General features: G+C 43.7%; 1 protein-coding gene across 1 annotated transcript; it reads right to left on the bottom strand.

Annotated features, from left to right (window-relative positions):
* Positions 1 to 169: 169 nt before the first annotated feature.
* man2b1 (mannosidase alpha class 2B member 1) lies at positions 170 to 26,815 on the bottom strand. Its single transcript, XM_003225206.4, has 24 exons — positions 26,650 to 26,815; positions 22,217 to 22,319; positions 20,103 to 20,276; positions 19,082 to 19,275; positions 18,728 to 18,860; positions 17,346 to 17,488; positions 16,624 to 16,740; positions 15,402 to 15,484; positions 14,172 to 14,292; positions 13,951 to 14,029; positions 13,082 to 13,191; positions 12,483 to 12,590; positions 12,222 to 12,338; positions 10,407 to 10,619; positions 9,206 to 9,303; positions 7,659 to 7,776; positions 6,191 to 6,309; positions 6,010 to 6,111; positions 5,668 to 5,755; positions 5,329 to 5,409; positions 3,756 to 3,992; positions 2,722 to 2,871; positions 1,492 to 1,594; positions 170 to 631 (listed from the first exon to the last, which is right to left on the bottom strand). The coding sequence occupies exons 1-24, from the start codon at positions 26,740 to 26,742 to the stop codon at positions 507 to 509; spliced, it is 3,009 nt and encodes a 1,002-aa protein (XP_003225254.2). The 5' UTR covers positions 26,743 to 26,815; the 3' UTR covers positions 170 to 506.
* Between the last annotated feature and the right edge of the window lie 290 nt (positions 26,816 to 27,105).

Raw genomic sequence — 27,105 nt, forward strand, 5'->3', positions numbered from 1 at the left:
TTAGACTGGAGGTATCTAGATTGAAATTAACATACATCCACACATGATAAAAGTACCAAATAATTGGCTGCTAGGTGTGGTGTAACATTAAAGAAATGAAACAAATAGCAGCTTGCCTTCCTCTCATGGACACTGAGCTGGAGTGTGGTAGCAAACTAATTATAGCCCATTCATAAAGAAGTGGTTTATTCCAAAGTTAATGATTGCACTTATGGTAACTCAAGTACTGCAACAATCCACCTACCCGCTTACATATGAGTGCATTTGAAAGGGAAGTGGGGAAGGAACAGAAGGGCAATTAAACAGTGATCCCTTTTTCAATCAGCGGAACGTAAAAGAGGACCCAATTGCCCTTAATTCATTTCCAGCTTGGAGTAGCCTTGAAGAATCTTCTCTCCACAAGCAGTGAGAACATGTGGCGCAACTTGACAAGCCCTAGCAGAGAGTTCCAATTCCCTGCCATTCCTTGAGGCAGCAACTGAATTAACAGGACATTAGCTGCTTCCTCAGGCTCTTCTCCTAGAACTGGCTTGGGGCTGAACATGAGCCAAGAAAGTCCGGATCTCCATGGGTTGTAGCGTGATCTGAGTTGGATCTAGACTAGCAGAATCTGCTTTCTGCTCTACTGCTCCTGTGGATAAGGAGGAATTAAGGGAAGAGTGAGAATGGAATACAATTATCAACAGCACTCTAGCTGATCAACTACTTCTTTCTGTCTTTGGTGTAAAGACATAGACCTCATTCCTGTCTTGAACTGATTTCGTTATGAAAAACTTACATCGATACATTTGAGACATGGTAATTTATGCTAAATAACACTTGTTCATTTTAAGGTGTCAACAAAAGAGCAAGAAGAATCTGCTCTTTGAGCCATAGGTTGCTTTATTAGAGATGGAGGCCACTCTGATATTATTTTGGTAATCTTAGATGCACACTAGTCGAGCAATTGAAGCCTAGATTTACCTGGAAAGATTCTTCCAAATAATGAGATGAGTGGCAGTGAGAGGGTGACTTCCCACCAAACCCCCAAATATGATTATTTTTCCATTTGCAGAACAGTGCTTTTGCTTCAGCTTTTAAACAGTTGTGCATTTTAGGTGAGCTGACCACTAAGCTGGTTCAAAAGGACTAGCTGGCCCAAGGTGCACCAACTCACTTCCTGCTTGCAGCATGTAGCAGACAGCGAGCGGAATCCTACTCATGAAAAACAATTGCAATTGCACTTTTTCCCACAGAGATGCAGCAGCAGTGAGTGAAGGCAAACAAATCTGCCAATTCTGAGGAGTCTCTAATGACTTCCTTTTGCAACAGATATATCCACAGCTTCCCCTGACCCCCGCCTACAAAATAACAGGTGGTTTTATTAGCTTCCAAGCCCAGTTTAACTAGGCAAGGAACATAAAGTTAACAAAGGCTTATTCCCACTGGCTGTCATCCTCTTGAAGCAACAAACACAGGCTTAGTGGACCCTACTCTCAACTGACGACGCACCTTTAGCGGACTGCCAGATTAACCTCTTCATATCCTCCCGCTTCTGATTAGCAGCCAAGCTCATCTCTTGCAAACTGATGATGTTGAAAGAAGAGAACAAGTTCTGGACGAGAGAGGAAAATCACAGAAGATGTGATGAAGACCAAGAGTAATAATGGAATAGTAAGAGATAATGCTATACTGCAGGACTGAACTTAGCCCTCATTCCCTTTGAGGTTCCTCCAACGCAGTCGATGGTTTTGGAAGATGAAACATATTGAACTGAGTATAGTTCTTTCACTGTGTACACTCTTAAGTACCATAAATTTCAGCATTAGTATTCTTCTTATACTATACTTCTATTAAAAGAGTGATCTTGCAAGATTAACTGGAATGAGTAAAGTAAGAGGCTGGCTGGGAAATGCCTGGTTCAAATATCAGTTCAGTTGTTATTTCACTGTAAAGCCAGAGGTCCAGCCACTTGCAACTTCAGTCTCTTATCAGAAGATGGGGATAATAATGCTACCTTTCTTCAGGACTACTGAAATTTGGAAGATACCTGGGGAAGCTGTAGCCCTCCAAATTTGGAAGTCCAATTCCCATCAGTACCTGCCAGATTGCTTAATGCGAGCAGTTGTTTGTCGACCACAGGTTTGTTAGTAGAGTCTCACTTATCCAAGCCTCGCTTATCCAAGTTTCTGGATTATCCAAGCAATTTTTGTAGTTAATGTTTTCAATATATCATGATATTTTGGTGCTAAATTCGTGAATACAGTAATTACAACATAACATTACTGTGTATTGAACTGCTTTTCTGTCAAATTTGTTGTAAAACTTGATGTTTTGGTACTTAATTTGTAAAATCATAACCTAATTTGATGTTTAGTAGGCTTTTCCTTAATCCCTCATTATCTAAGATATTCGCTTATCCAAGCTTCTGCTGGCCCATTTAGCTTGGATAAGTGAGACTCTACTGTACTTAATTACTGTACTTTATATATGTAACAGACCGTTGAACAACAATGCCTTTTTTCCAATTCTATCCAAAACTGTGCACCCGCATCCTTGCCACCAGGCGAGACCCTCTGATGAGGACCTCCAGGACCAGTTTGAGACAATAGGTATCACAAAATCCTAAAACCTCTCACCTACCTCTAAACAACAGATTCAGGTAGAAATAGCAAACACTGCCGGTTGGTTTTTTTTTTGAAAAATTGGCCTGTGCACCCTTCACAGTTGTTGGAGTCCTACCTGCAAGTTAACAACAGCCGGCATAGAGCCATTGACACTCTCCTCACGTTCAAACTGGTGCTCCAGGCGGATGAGAATGGTGTTGGGGTCCCACTGGGCCAAGGTCAGCAAGTGGACATTGGAAGGGAGGGCATGGTTCAGAGCAGTGTACTGGCAATTGGGGCAAAAAGGGAGAGAGTCAAAGAGACATCGCAACACTAAACTACCATCAAGTTAACACAGGGGCTCATTTCAGTTTTGTTCCAGTTCACTGACTAGCCAGAGCAACCTGACAAACTGGCATTTGAAGTAAATGCAAAAAAAATTGACAATATCCAAAATACATACAATTGACCAAAAAAGTATAAAGTAAAACCACATTTTATAATAGGAATATTCTGCTAAATGTAACTATATCTTGATAGCTAATTTATTAAATACAACTTTACCCTTTTTTAAAAAAACAAACAAAAAAGCCTGTTAATTAGGTCTGAAGTAGATCTCCAAGACGGAGATGCATTGCTTAAGATATCATATATTGAGCCAAGGTCATTTATAAACATAAGGCACCACCTTCTTGCAGTTTCTCAAGTCGCTCTTAACACGAGGAAAAAACCTCCCACCTTCTAGCTCATTACTGTCTATTTATCTTATTTATTTATTTATCTACTTTATACTACCTTTCTCCCCAGGGGGACTCAAGGGAGCTAATAACCACACACTTTGATAATTTCAAAACAAAGCATATACAAAAATTAAAAAAAACAAGTAAATAGTATTGTGTGTATTAGGTTAAAATACAGTTAAATATAATAAATACAATTAAAGTGCATTTTAAAACACACAATGCCCTCCAAAAATCCTGCCCACAACCTGCCCAGCAGTGTGTCCCTTATCCTTCCCCAAATGCCTGCTGTCTGTTAACTGGAAGTTGTTTGACAGGAGTCTTTCTGCAGATAGAAATGTATGACCATGTGCTCTGCATCTAAGCTCTGGCTCCTTCCCCACAACAATTCAACTAATGTGACACAGCCTCTCTTTCTTGTCCATCTCACCTCCTTGAGGCTGTCCTGCCCAGGGTGGTATGGAGGCCCCCCACCAGGTGCTAGCACCAGTTGGGGTGCCATATACTCCTGCTGGGCCCGCAACCGGTGTTGCTCAGCAGACGACTCCACTGTGTCCAAGAGGATGAGGTGTCGACCCCGCACTACCAGCCCATTGAGGTAATCACCCGGCTCCAACAGTGGCTCCCCCACACCCCGAGCATCATCATGCAGCAGTCGCCGATGTACCTGAAACGAAGATGGAAGATGAAGATAGAAGGGACAGAATATCAGATATGGGCTACAGGCCAGGCATGTCAGCTTCTGCCAGAATAGTTCAGATATTGTGATGACTCATGGGCCATGTAGTCCCGTTCCTAGTACTGTTGTGACAGATGAAGAGGAAAACTTGGGTTTCCCACCGTTTCTGCCAGATTTGGAGCCCTTGCAGCTGCAGGATGTTTGCCCACAAGAAGTCAGCCAAACAAGCCTTGAGCAGGAATCTCCCCCATTTTCTCGCCGCCTTTATTATAATCAAGATAGACGCGCTCGGGAGGCGACTCGCCGAAGCGCCCGGATAGCTGCCAGACAATTAGATGATTAAGTCTGTTTCCCTTGGGAAAGTTTAAGGAGTCCTGCATCTGGACAGTATAGGTTTCGGTTCTTGTTCCCCAGAGAAAGTGTGCTTTGGCGGGAAAACAAGATCCTATATAGATGTTTGGCCACAAAGGATTCCTTGCGGAGTCAATTCGTCAGCTCGTGGAGTGAGATCGTGTGTAGACTTCGTACCCCAGTTCCCAGCTCCTGAATCAAGTTTCCAGCCCTGCCTTGTTCCACGGATTTCTATGGACTCAGTTCTTGTTCCACGACTGTCTTGTTTCAAGTTGGACCTTGCCAAGTCTCAAGTCTTGCCTTGCCTTGCGTTTTAAACCACGGACCCTGCTTCTCGGATTCCAGCCTTGTTTTCCCTTCCTTCGGATTTACCTTGAGCCTCAAAGACTATGGACAGTTCCCCACACTATTGCTTGCTAAATAGTGTGTGTTTCGGTGAAGTGGATTATAACTTTGGACTTTAATATCATATATTGGACATTGCTTTCCTGGACTATATTTGACCTTTCCTGAAGGGTCTACTTCTGGACTATATTCTACACTTGTTTTTATTGACTTTATATAATTCTTTAATAAAGATATTAGATAGATTCTGGCCTCTGCGTATGGTTATTGGTGCTCTGCAGCCTGGGTCCTGACAGATATTAACAGTACCTATTATTGTAAGGTTGATGTACCTCTTAAGAGGTGATTCCTGGATAGGGAGATAAAACTTTTTATGTTGTGCTTTGGTCTTGCCAGCTGTTAAATTCCCAGCTCATGGGTTTCTGGTAGTTTGGTTCTCCCTGTGTACCCCTGTGTATCCACTTCTATCAATTATAGTTTCTCTAACTTTCTGGATCTAATATCTTAACAATGGAGTTTAGTGCTTTTAAATTTGCAGAAAGAACTGTTCTCCATATTGCACACCGTGACAACTACAGGAAGCATGTTTTTGTTTTGTTGTGTCTAATGAATGTCCAACTATGCTTACCATGAGTTCAAGGGAGCCATCAAAGATGCTGCTGCCTCCCTGTGAGCGGTCCGTCAGTACGGTTAGTTGGACCTTTTTATCCTAGAAAGATTAAAGAAGAACAATAGAATAGCTACAAAGGAAATCCCTAGCTCAAGTTTTAGGGCTGTTGCAGAGTCACTCTCTTCCTGGCATGGTTCTTACAACCATCACACACCACAAAGCACCCTTCTCTGCCATCTCAACACTGGAAAGAAACTGAGCCAATCCCAACAGCCTTCTCTATAATTAGAGCTCCTAGCTCTAGAGATAAGTCCCCAAGAACAACCCAATCAGACATTTGTCAGATGATGTCTGTACCTTGATATATATGCGACTGTTCACAGGGTAATAGTTGCCAGCCACAGGTTCAGTCTGACTCAGGTTCCATGTGGCTCTGTAATTGCGCCTATCATGGAAGTAAGAGAGAAAGATACAGAGAGCAAAGGGAACATATTAGATAATTGCCTTTTCTTTACCTGATAGGGTTTGGGAAGCTTTAGCCAGATGTTGTTAAGATATCTGAAAACACTTAAAAGAAGCACTGCAGAAACCTTTTTTTGAAGCAGGAGCCTCCAGGTGAAGGCTTGTTAACCACTCATTATACCAGCTGTTCACTCTGAACAGCTGCCTAGCTTCAGTCTGCTCCTACTATTATAGTACCTTCTCTCTAGGATTTCACGTCCATTGGAGTCTGTGTAGAAGAGCCCATCTGTCTGCAGGTTTGTCTCAAAACGGCTGATAATCTCCTTACCAAGGCCATCTCTGTAGCAGAACACAAAGTGTCAAAAACTGAACTCTAAAGTGAGTAGGAGAGCTTCCCCCCTTTGCTTCCAAATCTCACCGGATTGGGATGGGACCCACCGTCCACTCTAGCTCGACATAGGGCTGCCCATCATAGAGGCGCACCACTTGGGAGCACCAGTCGGAGAAGTTCTGGTATACCTCCTGCACCACTCCAGTCTACCAGACAGAGAGAGAGAACACATCCTTGTCTGTAATGAGCAAACAATCCTGTCTAGATACTGAAATGGCACAAAATGCTACTTAAGTACGGAAACAAGAAGACCAAATTGGCTATCATTTTTTTCCTGACTTGGGCTGGCATAACCATCAGTTATACCACTGAATTTAGCCAGAGAAAGTATATTGTAGAAAGACATATCCAATACCTCTTTTTGAGGAAGTCATGTGACCCTGCTAAACTGAAGGAGATGGGGAATTTAAGGGTGCAGCTTCCTCGCTAAGGCTACTGAAGGCTATGGAGCTGCACAGCTATCCTGCACACATGGGAAACAAGGTGCAGCTTTATGCTTCAGGCAGATGGGGCTCTTTCCCTTGGTGGACAAGTGCAGGCAGAAGGTGCCTGGGATCATGCCTATAGCCGAGTGCTGGCTGAAGGGGTGACGTTACCTGAGCCCTTTCAACTTGTATTTCACACCTGGGAAGAAGTGGAGAAGCAGCAACAACAGCTTTGTCTCTCCTCCCCACTAAACACACATACCATGATGGTGTAATTGCAAGACAGAGAATAGTACTCTGCCAGGATGCTAACTAGATCCCAGTGACCATTTGTAGAAGTTGATAAACAGGAGCTGTAAACAAACTGCTTGGCAGGAATTATTCAGCCCTGTGAACCTTAAAATAATGAGAGACTTAAAATATATGTCCAGAAGAAATCTTACTCCTAGGTGCCTCTAGCTTTGAGAATCCTGACAACAAATTCCTTCGTGCACTTGGAAAACTACTAAGGGAACCGATCCTGTCTTTACCATGATAATTCTTCTATGACATGATTTCACATAAAACTAACACTCTATTGCAGGTTTGTTGCACAAGGTGCCTCTGGTTGCAGACAACAAACGACAAATCTCCAAAGCAATCCACAAACCAAGAACCCATTCATGAAAAACGGGGCTCATAATCGCAAAGGTTTAGATTCAGACCCTCAAACACTATTCCCATTCCCTTGCACTGGGAGCATACATTACTGCCACCAACTTCACTCTGCTATCTCCCATCAAAAGCATTTTTAATATATTTCATCAGGCGGTAACATAATCTTCCAGCCAAAATAACACAGCAAGACCAGGAAACGTTTTTGATTGTAAAGTGCCATGTTCTTGTTTACTGAATGTGAGACTTCACAGACCGACTGGCCTGAATGAAGCCATGGTCCTTCTGATGACTACATCCAGGCTCTTGTGGGCCGTTGGGGAATAGGTCAGTTTCCTGAACAGCCTGGCAGCCCCTTGCCCCAGATACTCCCCTCAGTCCTTGCGTTGCCCTCTGCAGCCAGTACTTTCCCCTACCTTCACATGGTACAGGTGGGCTCCCTGAGCAATGAGGAAAGGCTCAGAGGTGTTGGGACGGAAGATGTAGGCTCCAGATGCCTGGCTGTTCTCTTGAGTCCCAATGCTGGCATTGTACCTGGAAAAGAAAGTCAAAGCATAGACATAGTAAAGATGTTAGATTCTGCATTCACTTACCAATAATCCAAGCAAATCTGCAGAGTTAAATTATAATCCAAGCAATTCCACAGTAAAGAAGGATAAAACAACCAAGCTACCTACACCCTTTCCCAGTCAGCAATACAAACTGTAACATGGAAGTAACTACTTAAAAGAAGTAATTAGTTCCAAATGACAACTAATAACCTATTATTTGTAGTTAATTTTTCTTTGAGATATATTCATAATGTAATGTCCATTGACCTGTGTAACATAACAAGAGATAATTTTAACCCACATGAAGCAGAACTGGAATTTTTAGTCACTATTAAAAATCACAGAATGGAGAAAGAGGAGGAACATCACATGGTTCAAGTGCTGTCAAAACGAGACTCAGTCCCAGATGACTGTTTGTGGTCCAGGTTTCTAACCGTATCTGGGTTAGAGACTTGCAGCATTCAGGTTTTCTTTCTTTATATATAATTTAATTTTTAATTAAAATTTACAAATGTGATAGATACACACAGTACACATAACATACAGGGCACCTACACGACAACATGAGACATCCCTCTTGTCCACATCTGACACAAAATTAAACCTTATCCCACACTTATGCACCACGCACCTTGACTTCCGTCCCTAGTTATTGTGGTGCCAATAACATTAGTTATTCACCCTTCTATTGTGTTTTGCCCATACATTCCTCTTGGGACTATTTAACATTCACTTTTTTGACTCTCCTCCCAGATATGCCATCACTAATTTCCATCTCTTTAGGAACTTTTTAGGAACTTTCCATCTCTTTAGGAAGTCAAAACATTGGGGGACCCACAGGTTGAGAACCATTGCTCTAGATAAAGTAGATTTTGGTTCTGTAGTGTTATCCAGTTTTTCAACCAGTTTATCCCTGCTGCTTCATGGTAGTGTCTGAGATCTGGTAGATTCATACCCCCCTCTCTCTTTCGCATCAATTAAGTTTCCATACGCAAACCTTGTTCTTTTCCCTGACCAAATAAATCTGGTAAGATCTTTTTTCAATTGATCAAATATCTTAGTGCTCTTGATAATTTGTAAATTTTGAAATAGGAACAGCATTTTGGGCAGTATCATCATTTTTATCACCACAATTCTATGCAACAAAGTTATCAGCATTCAGGTTTTCAAAAAGTAGCTGCTTTAGTTATTCTTCAAAAATGGTGCTATGTCTTAACCTAGCAAATATAATTATAATGAATTGATGAAGGGTAATGAGGTGACAGGCCTAGAGAAATAACTAGTCATTTTTAAAGCAATCTCCCAAGTGGTCTACCATTTACTGCAATGGGACCAGGTGGAGAGGATCACCCTCCCATGCTCCAGCACTCTGGTCTCTCTCCAAACAGAAAACAACTGCATGTATGACTCACCAGAAGAAGTTCTGGGACAGTGGCAAAGAGATATTCTTGTCCAGGTTCTCTATCTCTTTCAGGAGACCTGTTCTGGAATCAAATACAACCCGTAGATGCTGAGAAAGGAGGAGATGGGAGGAGGGAAAGGAAAAAGGAGACACATGTGGGTGATCTGGTCAGGAAACACTTATTGGATTTTTAGTTTGCACGGGAAAGAAAACTTAATCCAGATAATTAAGCTTCCAAAAAACCAAAAACCACAGATTGGCATGAAAGTAAGGATGTACTAGACCATCTCCCTTTAATATGTAAACAAGTGATTCATGGCCAAGTGATTATTTTTAAGTACTTATTTTAAAAGCTACTACTGTGGGTAACCTCCCAAAACAACATGTTCTGTTCCAAAATTAGTTCTACAATCCAAATCTTTTATCGATGCAGGTTAAACTCCAGCCCATGGAGGAGACACAACCTGCTTCCTCTCCCTAAGCCACCCTCAGACCCATGCAATGAGAGTGTTAAGGCCTAACAGGAAGATTTGGTGGGCTGCATCTGGGGAAGAGTGAGTACCCCATGCATGGCAATTTACCAACTACCTAACAAGGCAACTAAGCTTGGAAAGTGCCTCCCACTCAATGCATAGGGACGCTTTTCAAAAGTCTTAACTCCAGCATGGGTGGGCAGGTAGGGGTTCTGCTCACATCTGGTGAGGAAATCCTGCCCAAGAACAGGCTGTGACCCAGTACCAAAATAAAGTCCTCCCACAGAATTTAGGCTCAGAAAAAGAACTCACTGGAAGCTTTTTAAAATCTAATTACTCCAGGGGGGAAGGAGAGGTGTTCAAATAAGAGTGTGTGCATATATGCTATCCTAAGCAAGTGTCCCCACTAAAACATGGACCACTTCTTTATTATTAGGGTTGCAAAATTTGAGGTCTGCCTGATATTTTTGGACAAACCGCAATCACCCTGCCCCTGCTCCCAGTAGATAGTGTGGAATAATGGGATTAACAGTTTGGTAGCATCTTTGGGGGGGGGGGTGTCATAGGAGCTCCAGCTCTGTCTTAGAACTGGAAAGAAAAAAGGAGCCTTTTGGGAGCCTGAAATGGGCCGTATCAGCCTCACTCCTGGACTCCCTTATGTCCCATTTTTAGGAGCTGCTGAGAAAGAAGCATGAAGCTAGTCATGATGACCACAATGGAAGATTGTGAACCCTTTACCTGGTTCTCAATGGCCCAAGAAAGGTGCTCTGTTCCAGGCTGATCGTGCAGCCGCTTCAGCGCTCTGGAGCGTGCTGGGCCCCGGCCAGGCAGCCTGGAGATGGAATAGGTGCGGTAGCCCAGCGGTGGGGCAGAGGCTTGGAACACCAGTTCATTGACAGCATCACCCCGATCCCGCCTCACAGCCCGGGTGAAGCTTGACACAGGGATCACCTGGAAAAGGCAAAGTGATTCAGTAGAGTCCCCCTACTCCACTCCGGAGGATGCCCTCAGAAGAGGGCATTTTTCTCTGAGCACTTAAGAGAATTCAGTAGGCACCAGGTGACCCACACTCAGGCACAAGAAGGTTCAGCCCTGTCAAAGATATTCCGGACACCTTCTCTCTATTTCTATGTTTTGTACAGGAAGAGTACAGAAGGTCCAGACTCTAGTACAGGGGTGCCCAATCTTTAGGCTTCCTGAGCCACACTAGAAGAAGAATTGTCTTGGGCCATAAAATACACTAATGGTAGCTGATGACCCAAAGGAAAAAAAAAAAGGGGGGGGGGGAAGTCCCTTGCATAATTTTGAGATATCTGCCAGCACAGGTAAGCAAAAGAATCATCACATAATAATTCTAATTATGTACTACCATGTTCGGAGGGTCTTTTAAAATTGTTCAGTAGGTTTTCTGGCAGAACTGATTGCACTTATAACACAAAGTATGGATAATACTCTAATATTTGTGGATGGATGTACTCAGATTATTCCATTCCACTGTCGTGTCCAAAGTACATGCTTGAGAATTGCACAAAAAGTTATTTAAACATCACAAAAAAACCCTGAAACTTTAAATAAGTTTATGATTTTTGTGTTGGGCTGTATTCATAGCCATCCTTGCACAGAGCCTGGCATATAAGAATGAACAATGTTTCCATCTTCCAGCTGTCTTGGCCAAGGAGTACAAAGTCTGAAATTACTAAAATTTAAGTGTTTTAAATTTGTACTTGTCAATTAAATTTAAGAAAAGTATCTGTTAGTTTTCCAATAACAACAGCCACCATCACCTGTCTCTCCTCATGGCTCATGGAGTGTCCTGCAAAAGCTTTACTGCCCTGCCAGCACCCTGAAGACCCCTAGCACCTCTCGTTTTCCATCAGTGCCTGAGCGTAGTTACCTGGTGCCCATTTCACCTCTGCTTGTTTAGTTAAAGCTTCCCAAGCGACAGGGTTTTATTTATTTATTTATTTACGGTATTTATATTCCGCCCTTCTCACCCCAAAGAGGACTCAGGGCGGATCACATTATACACACATAAGGCAAACATTCAATGCCCATAAATGCATCAAACAGAGACCGAGACAGACAGATGCAGAGGCAATTTAACCTTCTCCTGAGGGGATGTTCAATTCAGGCCATAGGGGGGAGCAGCTGCTTCATCATCCACTCTGACGGCACTTCCTCATTCCAGGTTGTAAATTAGTTAAACTTGCCTCCCCACTTTTTTTTATAAGTGGTACCTTATTTCTTACTTGATAGATGCAACTATCTTTTGAGTTGCTTGGTCAGCAACGAGCAGGGGCTATTTTTTTTTTAATTGACGGGTGCTCACCCCGCCACGGGCTGGCCTCGAACTCATGACCTCATGGTCAGAGTGATTTATTGCAGCTGCTCAACAGCCTGCGCCACCTCTGCTTGGTGCCCTCAATATATTTTTGAATGGGATTTCCAACATGTCTGATTGAGACTGGTCACAGTGGCTGTGACCGAGAGTCATTCTCACCTGAAGGTTGCAAAAGCTGCATTTATGGGAAACAGAGAATGCCTCCTTCCTACCTCATTCGGGACAGTCTGTCCATCAGGAGACAAAATTGCGTAATGGCTTCCATTGACTGGCAGCCGGATGTTCCAGCCCACAGGACGTGCCAATGGGTTGTAGACAATCACCATGAACTGTGAGGCAAAAAAAGAAGCATGGAAGTATAGGCATTACTGAAGATGACAGGGAGGCCAGCTATCTGAGCTAGAAGGTGAAAACCCCAACCCCAAACCCCAACCCCAGCAAGTGAAGGTTTAGGCAATAACATCATCCCTTACAGTCTGGGCGGCTTCAGTCAACTGGCAGACGCTGATGTTGAGTTGGGTGCAATAGATGAAGTTCTCTTTGGTGCCCACAATACTGGCAAGGGCATTGCTGATCACGATCTGCAAAGTCGGAGAAAAGGTGTAACACAGTAAACTCCCCCCTCCTGCCACGAAATTACTCAACACTTCAGAGGCATGTCTAGAGAAACTTCAGGAAAGCTATGGAAATCCCACATTCAGGGCAGGGTTTTGATGGAAGACAGAGTGACTAGTTAACTTGTTTTGCCACCTGTAATAGGTAAAGTCAGCCCACAAAAATACAACCATGTGATCTCTGTAATGAGCAGTTTAAGGAATTAAGCAATATTATCCTCTGGGAACCAGTGCTAACCAATCCTATATCACTCCAAGACTCAGGGATGCTGTATTTCTGAGCCTAGTCTCCATAAATATTCTTGGGAGAAGGCTGGAGCTTTGGGGAAGGAGAAGGAAGGGGCTGATGTCCTCATTTTCACTCACTGGTGTTTGTATATAAATGAAAAGTGTTTCTCGAGAAAGTAAGTCAGGAGGGAAAAAGGAAATAAAAGAACTCCACTGGATCAGATACTCACCTGACAGGCATCCCACCCAGCAGACAGCTGTTTGGCATAATCATTGGTCACATGCTGCTTTGCTGTGCCACTCACTGCATCATGGTGTTGAGCAACTCCCATGGCCTGACCTGTAGCAACATTACAGAGAGGTCAAATACTATAATGATTGGACATCAGGGGCTACTAGACACAGACAGGGGTCACCCATAGCCTGATTCACCCCCAAAGCAGATGTTGTCCCCCAAACCTGTTCTCATACTGCTCCCTAGTAGGATCACACTGTCCACCAGACCAGATGAAACTATCCCTTTCCCAGTCTATCTATATATATAAAAGAGTGATGGCATCAGGGCAGCGGACAAAACAACAAATCTACAGGCCCCCCAACCTCGAAATTTGACAACACAACCCATCATTCACGGCTCTAGGTTGATACAACAAAAAGAAAAGAAAAATAAAGTCCTAATTACAGGGAGAAGAATAATAGTTTTTATCCAATTGCTGCCAGTTTGAAGGCTAAGCTCCGCCCACTTGGTCTCCTAACAACCTACTCAACCCAGGGGACAGGCACAGTTAGGCCTCACTTAGGCCTCTTCCACAGATTATCAGATTTTAACTGGATTATATGGCAGTGTAGACTCAAGGCCCTTCCACACAGCTATATAACCCATTTAGAATCTTATATTATCTGCTTTGAACTGGATTATCTTAACTCCACACTGCCATATAATCCACTTCAGTGTGCATACTAAACATAAAGACAACCATACAACAGACATTCAATACCACCACTACCTCAACAATTTCTCACCAACACCACCAGACAACGCCACAGCAACGCGTGGCCGGGCACAGCTAGTTAACTATAAAATAATCTGGATACATACGCAGCACTGAACTGTTGGCATTGCCATAAGGCCCCATGTTTCCTTGTATGCCAGTTAGCACTTCCAGCTGGTTGCAGACCTGCAGAGAAGAGGCAACAAAATCAAGCAAGATGCATCTTTGTGAGAAAGGCATGAACTCAAGGATATCATGATTACAAAGACAGGATCAGAGCTAAGGAGTCTTAAGCCTCTGCCTTATTTTTTAAAAGTTAAACACTAACCTGCAGAAAGTTGTTGCTGAGCCGTTCATAACGTTTTAATGCTGGTCGGCTGGTGAAGTAACCTGTCCAAAACTGGTGGGGGCCGTCGGCATATGGGAAGAAGTCATCATATTTCACAGTCCTGTCCCAATACATGAGTTGGTCAGCCTAAAGCTACATCTGCATATGGTATCTCTTTCATACACACTCTCTATTTCTCAACTCCTGTTATAGTGAGCAGGAAAAGCAAGTGGTATGATATGCCGGGTGAATGAGGATCTAATCCAACACAATCACAGACTATGATTCTCAACCCTCACTTCCTTTATATAAGGTAAAGCACCTAACCTTTACAAGAACACTGGTTGGAAAAATATATCATCCAGCCTCTCATAAATGAAAATTCTACAGAAGCTGTTAAATTAGCTAACTGTTATGAAACAAGGAAATTGCATTAACACACTTGTAATAAATTACATCACTATTAAATCATTTTGGAGACTTCCAAAAATCATATTTGTGTCACTTTTTCGTGCATTGGCATTCATAAAAGGAGGGGTGCTCACTTCCCTGATCCTTGTCACAAATCAGCTGGAAGTCCCCAGGTACTAATCCGTCCCACAGTTGTCTCTCTGTGTTCTCTGTGGAGTTGCCAGAGGCTGGAACAGGTGGCCAGGGGGAGAACATTCTCCACATGCAGCTGGCTTTTGCACCTGAACACTATAAGGTCAAAGGCTTAAACACCCTCACACTTTAAAAGATCATCTGTCACATATACAGCAGCATTCTTGACTTCATAGGAGTATTTGTTCAAAGTGAAATAATAAGTGGACAGCTGAGTGACCGATCAAGAGGATCTCACAGCTCAACTGAGCCCAGTGTGTTGAAGACACCCAGCACTGAGAATGAAGTTTCATAATGTGGCGCAGGCCTGGTCTTGCCTCTTCCACTGGTAGAGGCAAGGAAGATGGGATGCTTCACACGTCCAATATGGCATTTCTGTTCTCTGTGGAATGGGGTGGATGAGCACAGGGCCCAGAAAAGGATTGGCTGGTCACTGTGAGGCATGCCAATTTAGCAGAAGCAAATAAGAACTGGTGGGGTTTGGGCCCAAAGCCAATCTACAGGCATCAAAGGAGAAAATTCCCATCCTGCCAATGTTTGTGTAAAAGGAGATTTTGCTCTGACACCTACTTGCTGTGGCTTATCAAGCAATCAATTCACACTGTATTCATACACCTGTCCTCTCACCATGACATATTGGCCTTGTTCAACTCCCACAAGTAGCAGCTTGGAGTAGAGTAGAGAACATTGACTTGTATCCCACTCTCTTGCTGGAGAGGAAAACAAGGATATTAAGAGGTAAATACACTCAGAGGAAAGAAAAGCTGCAGAGACTATATTGACTGAACTCTGGTAAGGTGACAAGAGCAGACACAGTGTTCAAAATACTTTGTTTCCTAAAAATCCTCCTTGGCCCTTTATTTACAGGTCTAGCCTCCCCTCTCCCACAGTACATGCCATATTTTTTGAGTGTACCAACCAAAGGTACTAGCTCAGATATCAACTATCCTTCCACGTACTAAGCAGAGTTCACACAAAGGCACTTTCCCACCTCCTTTGCAGTCTTACAGAGGTCTGATGCTGGAGGCTGGGAACAGTGTGTTAAATTGAAGACATGAATTGGGAGAAATTGCTCCACTTTACATAAATGGCAGTACAACTGAGGAGGGCACATAACTGAGTCTGTATGAACATGCCTGTGTGTGCTGGGGCTTTGAATGTGCCTATGGGTGAAAGAGAAAACAAACTGGCCTCCCAAACTCTTGCCAATCAACTTAATGACAGATGAACAAAACCATCAGCACCTAAAATACAGTCCACTAGTTCTTCTATGTGTTGGGAAAAGGCTCATGGAAGAGACTTCCAGCCATAACCACCACCACCCACTACCATCATCATAATAATCATCATTATGACGTTTATTTATTTCCCGCTTTTTTCCATAAGGAGAATCAAATTGGCTAACATTAAAAGCATTACAATACAATTTAAAATATACAAATATTAAAACAGTATTAAACATTATTAGTATTTAAAAACAATTCAGATTAAATCCATAAAAACATATAAAACTACAGCAGCCCCTGACATGATTTTAAAAAACATTCTTCTTTAAAAGCCTGCCTGAATAAAAAGGTTTTAGCCTGCCACCAGAAGGACAGCAGGGAGGGGGCCGTTCTGGCTTCCTGGGAAGAAGGGAGGTCCAGAGTTGAGGGGCAGCCACTTAGAGAGAAGACCCTCTCTCTCATTCCTACCAACAGAGCTTGAGATGGAGGTGGGACAAAGAGAAGGGCCTATCACCCCTTGCCTTGCGTTACCCAAACCCCCAGCTTCTTCACCAGTAAAGAGACTCTCCTCTCCAAGTTTGAAGGACTGTGGGATATGGCTTCAACTTATAACCCAGAAGTACCTTTGCATTGACGTGCTTGATCAACTTGTCCAAGTTCTTGTACCACATGAGAGCATTCTCGTACTGGAAATCAGATCCCATGGTCATGACAATGTGGTTGGTACGATAGTAGTTGGCCTAAAGGTGACAAGGCTGAAAATTGGTAAACACGTTCTGTTTACTGCTGGAGTAACCACCTCATTATCCAAGAAGCCTTTTATTTGTTCATAAAAATAATGGTTAACATTTGAAAGGCCTCACGTGTATTCTCTATTATTATTCTCTATTATTATTCCTTCTAACAATTCTATATGGATTTGACAATCTGTGACCCCTCTAGCTGAACTGCAATGCCAATGAGCACAGCATTAGCAGCACAGCTAATGTTGAGCAATGATGGGAGCTGCATTCAATATATGGAGGAATACATATTGCCCATCTCTGATGCAAATTAAGGATGATTGTTTTCTACACTGTAGAAGGTGGAAAACAAAGACAGCATACCCCTGAAGACTATGACCAATGACCAGTGTGAGTGGGTCTGAGAATCAAATAGTAAACTTCTAAATTATTATTTCATTCTCTCAGCCAGCTAGCATCTACTAGTGATGCACCATTTTCAAAGTGATCCTCAAGCTGCCTGAGACCTTTGCTTTTCCAAATTCTATTCTATTCAATAATTAAATTGAATTTAGGTCAGGACCAGGAGCCCTGTTTGCCAGCCCCAGCCCATTTGCTCAAACCTGAGCAGCTGCAGTCCCCAGAAAATAGGCCACAAGGCTCTCGACGTTGTTCTCTTCACTGTCATCGTCCACAATGGGGTTGTCAGAGCAGATCTGATCCCAGCAGAGAGACATGGGAGGGTTGTAACCATTTGGTAGGACACCTACCAAGAGACAGTCAGCAGAAATGAGAAGGGCAGCACACAATCAAGCTAACATCCATCTAAGCTGAGTCACCCCACATGTTAAAGGCAGGTGATAAGACAGCTAAATCAGAGCAGAGTGCAGGCCTTCTCCTGATCAGCACTCCAGACAAAGGGAATAGTAAGGGGAGAGATCACACCCTCGAGCAGAAAAAGAATGTGTGAAATTATGAGAGAGGACTCAGGGAGTTAAAGAGAGCATCCCAGACAAGGCTGGGCCATTAAAGCCTTCCAGACACTGTTGGGCTGGAATTTCCATGATCCTTCATCACTAGCTGGGGTTGACTGAAGTTGTAGTCCAACAGCAGTTGGAAAGACACATGCAGCTCAATCTTATCTTATGTATATATGTACTCTATATATGCCCCATCTACACTGTGGTACAAAAGACAGGTTGAGTCTGCCTTATTCAAAATGCTTGGGACCAGATGTTTTTTCAGATCTTTCAAATACCTGTATTTGCTTGTATATAGTGAATGGGGAGTGCGTGTGAGTGTGTGTGGAGAGGGGGTTAGTCACATTTCAATACCCACCAAGCCCCCCATTTGAGGAACTCCCCACTCCACCACTGGAAAAGAGAAGAGGAAAGGTGGAGGACTCTGCTTACAAAAATCAGATGTTCCACACACTTCTTCAGCTGTCAGCTCTTTCCACCCTTTTAGCAAAACATACGGGAAGAGAGTGGAAAATCCTCCCTCTGCTGAGTAGCAATCAACGGGGTCTTTCCAGGCTTGCTCTTGAAAACCATTTCTAGTGTACCAACCCTGCTGCATGCTGCCATTGGCTGGGCAGAAGGCAAGTGCAGAATGCGCGCAAGACACCCACTTTTTACAGGATCCTTAAGTGGAGTCCTCCCTACTCCCACCATTATCTCTGTCCCCCACCAGGATTCCTTGAAGAAAAACTCAACCCTGCAGCTATGTATTCATTCAACCTAAAAAGCATGACCTGTGCCCTACAGTATAACTCCACCCAGGTTTATATCCACGCAGCTCATGTCTACCTAGCATCTACAGTCCACTGAGTCAAAGCCAGTTTATTTATTTTTATCTTTACAAACTGACCCCGAAATTCACAAAGATTTGGGCATAAAATACTCTGGACTGTTTACCATGAGGCCTGGAAATGTCTAGCTGTGAAAAGAGAGCATCATTGTGAAAACTCTGAAAGAGAAGTTTTCATTGAGCCTCACTTGCTCACCAGTAAAAAGATCGGCAACAGGGGGAGCCAGGCTTCCACTTGCACGCCACAGTTGCTCCATCTCCCGCCAGGCCTCCCGTTGGACCTTGTCCTGGTAGTCAATGCGGCCCACAAAGAAGCCATCGTAGCCCATCTTGAGAGAATAATGAGAGAGGGAAGATGAGCGCTCAGGAAATGAAGGAAAGGATGCTAACAAAAATGCAGGACATCAACCATAAAGTCAAATAAATATCTTCCAGCTAACTGTGCCAGGTTGGTTGCATAGGCAGGATGTGGGCTGGGAGACACTTGGCAGTTTTCTTGTAAAAACAATATGAATTATGTAAGCTAAATGTCCAGGAAATACAGACTAACCTGTGCAAATAATGAGGCCTGCTCACGACTGTGCCCAAAAGGGTCAATGTGCCAGGCCACGCGAGGCCGGCCACACTCGCCAAATGTCTCTTGCAGGAAATGGAGACCCAGGCTCATTTGATCAATGACGGCACTGTAGTGGACAGCAGCCTCATCATTCATGCACCAACCACCATTTACAAACTCCAGTCGCCCTACCAAATAAAGGAAACAAAGAAAAGGAATGTTAATTCTGGATAGAATTCAGAATATTTTTCTTCTCTGAATTAGCCTAGAAGCTATACCCACCCCACAATTTCTCTGAAAAGATAAGCAGGAGAACTTTGCTAGAAAGGTAAACAGAGGAAGGAGGATGTGCTACTTTGCACCAGAACTGCAGAGACCCCCCAGATGGTGTTGGACTCCAGCTGCCATCATCTTAAACTATCATAACTAGTGGTCTGGATTGTTGGGCTTCCTACCACAACACTAACATAATATTGCAAGACTAGAAGACCTTATTTGCATGAGGACAACTCAGAGCAAGAATAACAATTTATTTCCCGCTTCTATCTATCCAGAAAAAATTAAAGGAGGTATGACAAAATTCCTGCCATGCTGACAAGATTGCCAAGTCACAATCCAGAAAACTGTCCTGCTTCCTTAACTGTCCCCTTGTATCAAGGAGGCTCCATTCATGGCTTCTCTCCCTCTACTCCTCTTAACCCCATATCACACACATTTCTTGTCTTCTGTCTGGTGGGGGGAAAGGGACATTTATTTTGATCCAGAAGGAGAGAGAGGAAGCAAGCTCTCTTTCTGCAATAGCAGAAAGTCTACTAAGCCATGTTTGTTGATCGAGGAACCACTGACTCCACCTGGCCTCTTACTCAGGGTGGCATCTCCAACCCAAGAGTAAACTGGCTCCAGAATTTCCTCACCCATTTATCCATCCATCCAGACATACGTACACATACTATACATCAGATAGAGAGATCAGATGCTGCACAAAGAAGTAGCAATAGTATCCCTGACAGCTTACCTTCAGCAACAAGTTGCTTCACAGCCTGGCGCATGCTCTCAGTTTGCAGCCCCCACCAGCGAGCAAAGAATGCCACTTCCACATAAATGAAGCGCTTGCTGGGATCAGCCAGTAACTGTGGTATGACAGAGTCAAGGATGTATTGGACCCCAGCATGCTGGATGTCATTGCGGACTGAAAAACAATAAAGGAGCCAGTATATGACACAGGTTGACTTGCTGCAGTGTAATTTAGGGAGATCCAAATTCTAGTTCCCACTGAAATAGAAAACCCACTCAGTGACCTTGGGACAGTCATTATCTTGCAGTCTAGTCTAGCCTACTGGGAAATGGCAAAGTTGGTGGGTGAAGGAAAACTATGTGCACCCATAGGAGGAAAGACTGGATAGAAATGTAGCGAAGAAATGAACAAGGATTGGGAAGAAGCAGAGGAGGTACACTCAAGACAGAGACAGACCAAGTCCTTTTGGAACCTACTCCCCCAAAACAACAAACCAAAAAACACCACTCCAATCATTGGGTAGAAGGGAGATAATCAACAACATCTAGACTGAAAAAACTAAACCCAGTTGTTAGTCCCAAGTAGAGCAGTTCCACAGAATCAATACAAAACACTAAGGTGTAGACTTACTTATTAATTTTTTTGTGATTCAACAGTCTAGTTTAGTTGACTTTAGCCCCACAACCACATCATGTTTCCCCCTCTGCAGGCACCAAGAGTACAGTTCATGGCAGGGGCTTCTATATCAGAGACTCTATTTCCAAATATTTCCACTTCCATTTCTGTTCTGGCCTTGGAAGTCATCAAGGAAAGGCCACACACACAGGTATGGCCTCCAGAAACAGGATGCTGCTCTTAGGTGTATCTACAGAAGGACAAAGTTTATCTACCAGCAGAGTCTATTCAGGGACAAGGCCAAACACCACACCAGCTCAAGTACGAAGATGGAAAAAGTCTAAGCATGAATACAATTCACATCTAATTCCCATAATCTGGTCTAATCTAAAAAGCAGAGGGCTGTTATTCAGGAAGATTTTGGCAACCGATTGGTAACAGAGAAAGGGCCTTTTAACAAAATGTTGTTAAAATATGCTTTAATAGCCACATAATATTTATATATTCACTATTATAACTCAATTGTGTTTTAATACTAAAATTTAGTATCTTTTGTTGAGAATCTGTGAGCTGCTAGGCTCAAAAATAACCCTCTTTGTGAGGTAGATTCCCAGAAATATAGCAGAGTGCAGAAGCACGCCTTCAAAACAGCAGAAAACTTATGTGAGGTGAGCTAAGGGAAGCCTTTCTTCTCAGGATGGCAAAGGATTGCAAAGTCAGCTTAAAAGTTCAAAAGGTATTTATTGAGGTAAAAAGAAATCCATTGTAGATAGAAAAAGGTTTTGGAGCTAACTAGCTGTCTTAGCTAGCTTCTAAGGCAGGTAAAAATAACGAAGATATCTAGATAGCTACATTTTGCCTAAGAGAGTGGCAAAATGCATCCTTCTTGGTAGGAAGACAAAATGGAGGAAAAAATGGCAATGACCACATGGTCTGTGCCTTCTCTTTGGGGCAATAAAAAATCCAATCTACAGAGGAAGTTACCTCATCCCTGAAGAGATCACATTGCTAAAACAACAAGGTGAAGGGAGTGGATGTAAACAGGATAATAAGAGGGAAAACAGCAAAGCCTATTTGGGCATGCATGGGATTTTAGAGAGGATTCCCTCAGTCTATTCTATCCACTACCTATCTAATAAATGAGACTTGTGTAGAACAGGATTATTTCCAACATCTTTATCTGTAGCCTTTTGGTTGGTCTTGTTGTGAGGCGTCTCAAATCTCAGTTTTGAGAGCAAGGAAGAATATAAATAAACAAATAGTCTGTCAAAAAACTAGGAAGCATAACCTCCTTAATTTACAAACTCTGTTTCAAACAGGGAAGGGAAACTGCATGTGCTTCTGGTCTTGCAGAGCCAAAGTTCAAGTAGCAAGAAACATTAGCATCTGTGACTCCAACGCCAAATGCCATGAGCCAGCAAGAAGGGGCAGAAGCTATCAACAACATAAAATGGATCCTTTCCACTCCATCCTTTCGCCTTAGAGCTCTTTCAACTTACCTCCAAAGAAATACTGATCCACTGTCTTCAGCCAGCCCACGTCGTCATGTGTGTGAGGTATCAGGTGAACATTGAGCATGTCCGGTTTTGTCACTGGGCAGGACTAAAAGGCAAAAGACACAAACAGTCTCAAAACAGAGAAGCACAGAATGGCAGAAGTCTCCTAGATAGGGGAAGACTGGTGAGAAGTGTTAAGAGGAAGAAAGGTTGCTTGTTACAGTATGTGGAAGGATTACTTATTTACTTCAGGGCTACGAATACTATGGCTAACTACGATGTATGTGACTTTTGTAGGTTGTAGGCTATACATTTTACTGAAATGTAAGTGTCTTGCTCACATAGCTGGGATCAAAGTTCCTTGCTGCTTGCAGGAAGCACAATTCAAGAGATTTCAGAAGAGCAAGGAATGAAAGCATAGACAAAGTAAAGATACATCACCCATGAAAAAGCACAGGGTGGGAAAACAGTTTTCTCAAGGTACCCCAACTGCAACAGTCTAACAGGGACAGTAGACAGGGCATTACTGTTTAAAAGGGCATGGAATTCAAGGAAGGCTTTAAGGCAAATTTCCTCAACATTTTCAGATTTCTTTAAACGCACATCTCATAATCTTCAACCACTTGGAGGAGAGCAGTTGAGGAATGCTGTCTTAAGGAATGAACAGATTGATTTGGGAACCGAAGTCCTTCAGATTTCCAATATTTTGGGCCAGAATAAGAAGTGTGATCAACTGCTGAAAGCAGAGACAAGGGAAGGGATTTAGTTATGAGCTGTAAGCACAGTGCTTCTCTGTCTGACTCGTTATTATTAATGCAATGACTGATACCCAAGTTCCCTATACCTAGACCTGATGAACTGAAATGGCACTTCACTATGAATATGAACAGCACCCATTACCTGGGGTTGTGTAAAGTGCTAGTAATCCTCATTGAGCTGTGAGGCTTGATTATGAGTAAAGATACTTAGGTTTGGGCGGCTTCTCAGCCAAGGAGATAATTTAGATATACAGAAAGCATACCACAGCCCAATACTAAGACAAAGTTACTTTCAGCAACCATTTGATATAAAGTGTGACTACAGCTTTTGCAAGACTTCCCAAAGGCTCACACAGCACTGCCTTCCACAAACTGCTTTCTTTAGATGCTCTACAGTACAGCCAGAATCCTGCTGTCAGTCCTAAATAGAGTAGATCTCTTGAATCAATGAAACTTGTATAGCTGTCAACTTGCCATATTGCCATTGATACAGTAAGTCTATTTTAGTTAGAACTAACTATAGGCTTTAATTCTGCAACTTTACATTCCTCAGTCAGCATATATAACACACCCAGAAGGCAGCGGATATGGAAAGTCCCTTCTTCGGAGAGTTTGAGCTTCCTCCTATGTGAAACCAAAAGGTTTTATGTAACAACTTCTATTATTTTGTCTATCAAGAAGCTCATAGTGAACTACAGAAAAAACAGACCAGAAATTCAGCCCTTGGTCATAAATAGAGACTAAGTGGAGTGGGTGGCCAGTTTTACGTTCCTGGGTGTCACTGTTAAGGAGAATCTGACCTGGGGCGTTCATATGGCAGCGCTGATTAAGAGAACCCAGCAGAAACTGAACTACCAGAGGCTTCTAAGAAACCAACAACTGAATGAAAAACTGCTGATTTTTCTACCGCTGTGCTATAATGAGTGTCCTAACCTACTGCATTTGTGCAGCAAATTATTGGTTGCCCTCTCCTCTCTTTGGAAGAACTTTATAAGTTTCACAGGCTCAAGAAAGCTCAGAGCATTCTTGAGTATCCATCTTACCTAGCATAATTCTTTCTTTGAATTACCACCATCTGGAAGACGGTACAGGGTAACAAGGACAAACAGGCTGAGATATAGCTTTTATCCTAGAGTTGTAACTATTCTGAACTCCATGGGTTTGCACTGTTCTGTCATTGGGGGCTATGCGGTGTTGTTTGGGATGTGGAGGGATGGGTTTGTTGTTTTTGTGATGTGTGCTGCAGAAAGCATTTAATTTCATTGTTCACTGTACAATGACAATAAAGTTATTCTATTTTGACTTTTTATTTTTTATTTTTTAAGCTGAAGTGGAAGAAAAACACTAGTTTTAAAGTGTTCCAAGAGCTCAGAGATAAATGTTACTTTTTATAAACATACAGCTCCCAGAATCCTTCAATAGATCATGTTGGTTGTGGGAGTCTGGAACTTGGGACTGCAAAACAAGCAATGGCTGCAAACTCTTACCAGGGTGGGGGTGTCTAGAGGTGCAGAGTCCTTCAATTGGGAAGCCTAACAGCCAGAGACCAGATTCCTGCAATTTGTAATCATTAGAGAGGAAACAAACAATGTGTCGACCTTTAGCTAATCCACTTCTCAGAACACAGAGATAGGATGGATTTATTACCTAGCATGGGTTTCCTCAGAATCTCAGGATGGGGGATGTCAAGGATACTACATCAGGAGACAACATAGGTAGGAGGCGGATTAGAGATGAAGAGCCTGGCTGACATCTGATAGCAGACATTGACTCAGCCTCCCTGGCCCTGATTTTGCCTCTCAATCAACCCATGCTCTCAAGTCCTTGATATCACGACACACACAATAGGATTGCCCCCCAATGCTACCTCCAGAAGGGAGGTTCTGATAGGAAAAAATTGATGTAAGATGTGGCAATTCTTTCCAAACAGCCCCAAGGACAGAGCAGAAACCTGAAGGGCACACTTCATCCTGCAGGCAATCAAAGTTTCTGACAGTGCATAATGTGAATAAATGTGTTGTTGAAGCCTTTCATGGCCAGAATCACTGGGTTTCTGTAGGTTTTCCAGGCTGTATGGCCATGTTCCAGAAGCATTATTTCCTGACGTTTCGCCCGCATTTATGGCAGGTGTCCTCAGAGGTTGTTGAAGTTTGTTGGAAACTAGGCAAGTGGGGTTTATATATCTGTGGAAGGTCCAGGGTAGAAGAAAAAACTCTTTGTCTGTTGGAGGCCAGTGTGAATGTTGTAATTGGTCACCCTGATTAACATTGAACAGCTTTTCAGCCTCAAAGCCTGGCTACTTCCTGCCTGGGGGAATCCTTTGTTGGGAGGTGTTAGCTGGCCCTGATTGATTCGTGTCTGGAATTCCTGTTTTCTGAGTGTTGTTCTTTATTTACTGTCCTGATTTTACAGTTTTTTTAAAAATACTGGCAGCCAAATTTTGTTCATTTTCATTGTTTCCTCCTTTCTGTTGAAACTGTTCAACAAAGGATTCCCCCAGACAGTAAGCAGCCAGACCTTGCAGCTCGAAGGCTATTCAGTGCCAATCAAGATGGCCAGTTGAAACATTCAGACTTGTCTCCAACAGACAAGAGTTCTTTCTCCCACCCTGGACCTTCCACAGATATATAAACTGCACTTGCTTAGTTTCCAACAGACCTCAACAACCTCTGCAGATGCCTGCCAAAGATGCAGGTGAAACATCAGGACAGAATGCTTCTGGAACATGGCCATACACCCTGGAAAAAATACAGTAACCCAATGTGAAAAAGTGGGCAACCAGGAACACCTTCAGATGTTCTGGACAGTAACTGGCATAATCCCTGATCTGTGGCCATGGGGGCTGACAATAACAAGAAAGGTGGGTAGCCCTATGCAGTCCATCCCTCAGGTAACTAGGAAACCAGTGCTAAGGGTAAGGTGTCAGGGGCTATTCTGATCACATCCCGCTTGTCACTTCATCCATGGCACCTGGATGGACCTTGAATCTGAGTTTCCATGCTGCTGGCCTTGAGGCCTGCTCCAAAATGAAAGCCTGAACTGCGCAGAGGTGTCGAAGTGCAAGGAGCTTCCCTTTCTTTGCACAGAAGTATCTTCCCACAAGTTCCTTCCCGGTTTCTTGGAGGAGAAACCTTCTTGCCATCATTACACAAGCCCCCCCCCCCCAGTCGTTCTCCCTCCCTGCCAAGGAGTGCTGGTGCCTCCACAAACTACAACTCCCAGGATGCTGTAGCACTCAGCCATGGCAGTTCAAGTGGGATCAAACCGCATTCATTCTACAGTGTAGACTAGGCATGGGTAAACTTGGCCCCTCAGGTGTTTTGGACTTCAACTCCCACTATTCCTAACAGCCTCAGACCCCTTCCTTTTCCCCCTCAGCCGCTTAAGCCTGAGACTGAGGGTCCTGAGGCTGTTAGGAATGGTGGGAGTTGAAGTCCAAACACCTGGAGGGCCCAAGTTTGCGCATGCCTGGTGTAGATGCACCCATGATCTCCGCACACACAGTGATCCCTCGCGCGCTGCTCTCCAGGCAGTCTTGGCCTTCCTCTGAGGCTGAGAGAGTGTGACTCGGCCAAGGTCACTCGGTGTGTGTCCGTGGTTCAAACGGGGCTTCGAACCCTGGCCCACTGCAGAGGCCCCTGGCGGCCCCGACGGAGCCCTCGGCCGCGCGCCCCTCACCTGATAGCCACACCCGGCCGCGGAGCCCCACCGCAGCGCCGCCGCCGCAAAGAAGAAGAAGAAGGCGCCCGGCGCCCAAAGCAGGAGCCCCATCCTTCCGCCTCAGCCTCCCGCCTGAGAAGCTCCCGCTGTTGCTGCTGGTGGTCATGTGACCGCGCGCCCACGTGACGTAAGATGGAATAGGCTTCCCGGCACGCCACGCCCCCCAGGGCAGAGAAAAGGAACTGACTGGCTCCTGGGAGTTGCATTTGAAAAACTATGCAAATAGCTTTGGGCGCGGGGCTGTTGATTGGCTGGCAAGGAGGAATGGGCGGGGTTGAGGCCGGGCACAGGTAGTCTCCCGGGGTGCTTCTAGACCAGGTATGGGCAAACTTGGGCCCTCCAGGTGTTTTGAACTTCAACTCCCACCATTCCTGGCAGCAGGTAGGTGTTTTGGACCTCAACTCCCACAGCTGT

The sequence above is a fragment of the Anolis carolinensis genome, chromosome 2 (assembly GCF_035594765.1).
Source record: "Anolis carolinensis isolate JA03-04 chromosome 2, rAnoCar3.1.pri, whole genome shotgun sequence".
Taxonomy (NCBI): domain Eukaryota; kingdom Metazoa; phylum Chordata; class Lepidosauria; order Squamata; family Dactyloidae; genus Anolis; species Anolis carolinensis.

Bases quoted from the DNA above. Each gene is read 5' to 3' on its own strand.
- man2b1 (XM_003225206.4), bottom strand. From the start codon at position 26,742: ATGGGGCTCCTGCTTTGGGCGCCGGGCGCCTTCTTCTTCTTCTTTGCG. The intron at 22,320-26,649 runs GTGAGGGGCGCG...TTTGCCTTTTAG, and splicing joins CGGCCGGGTGTGGCTATCAG to TCCTGCCCAGTGACAAAACC. The intron at 1,595-2,721 runs GTAGGACTCCAA...TCTCTCGTCCAG, and splicing joins CGGCTGTTGTTAACTTGCAG to AACTTGTTCTCTTCTTTCAA.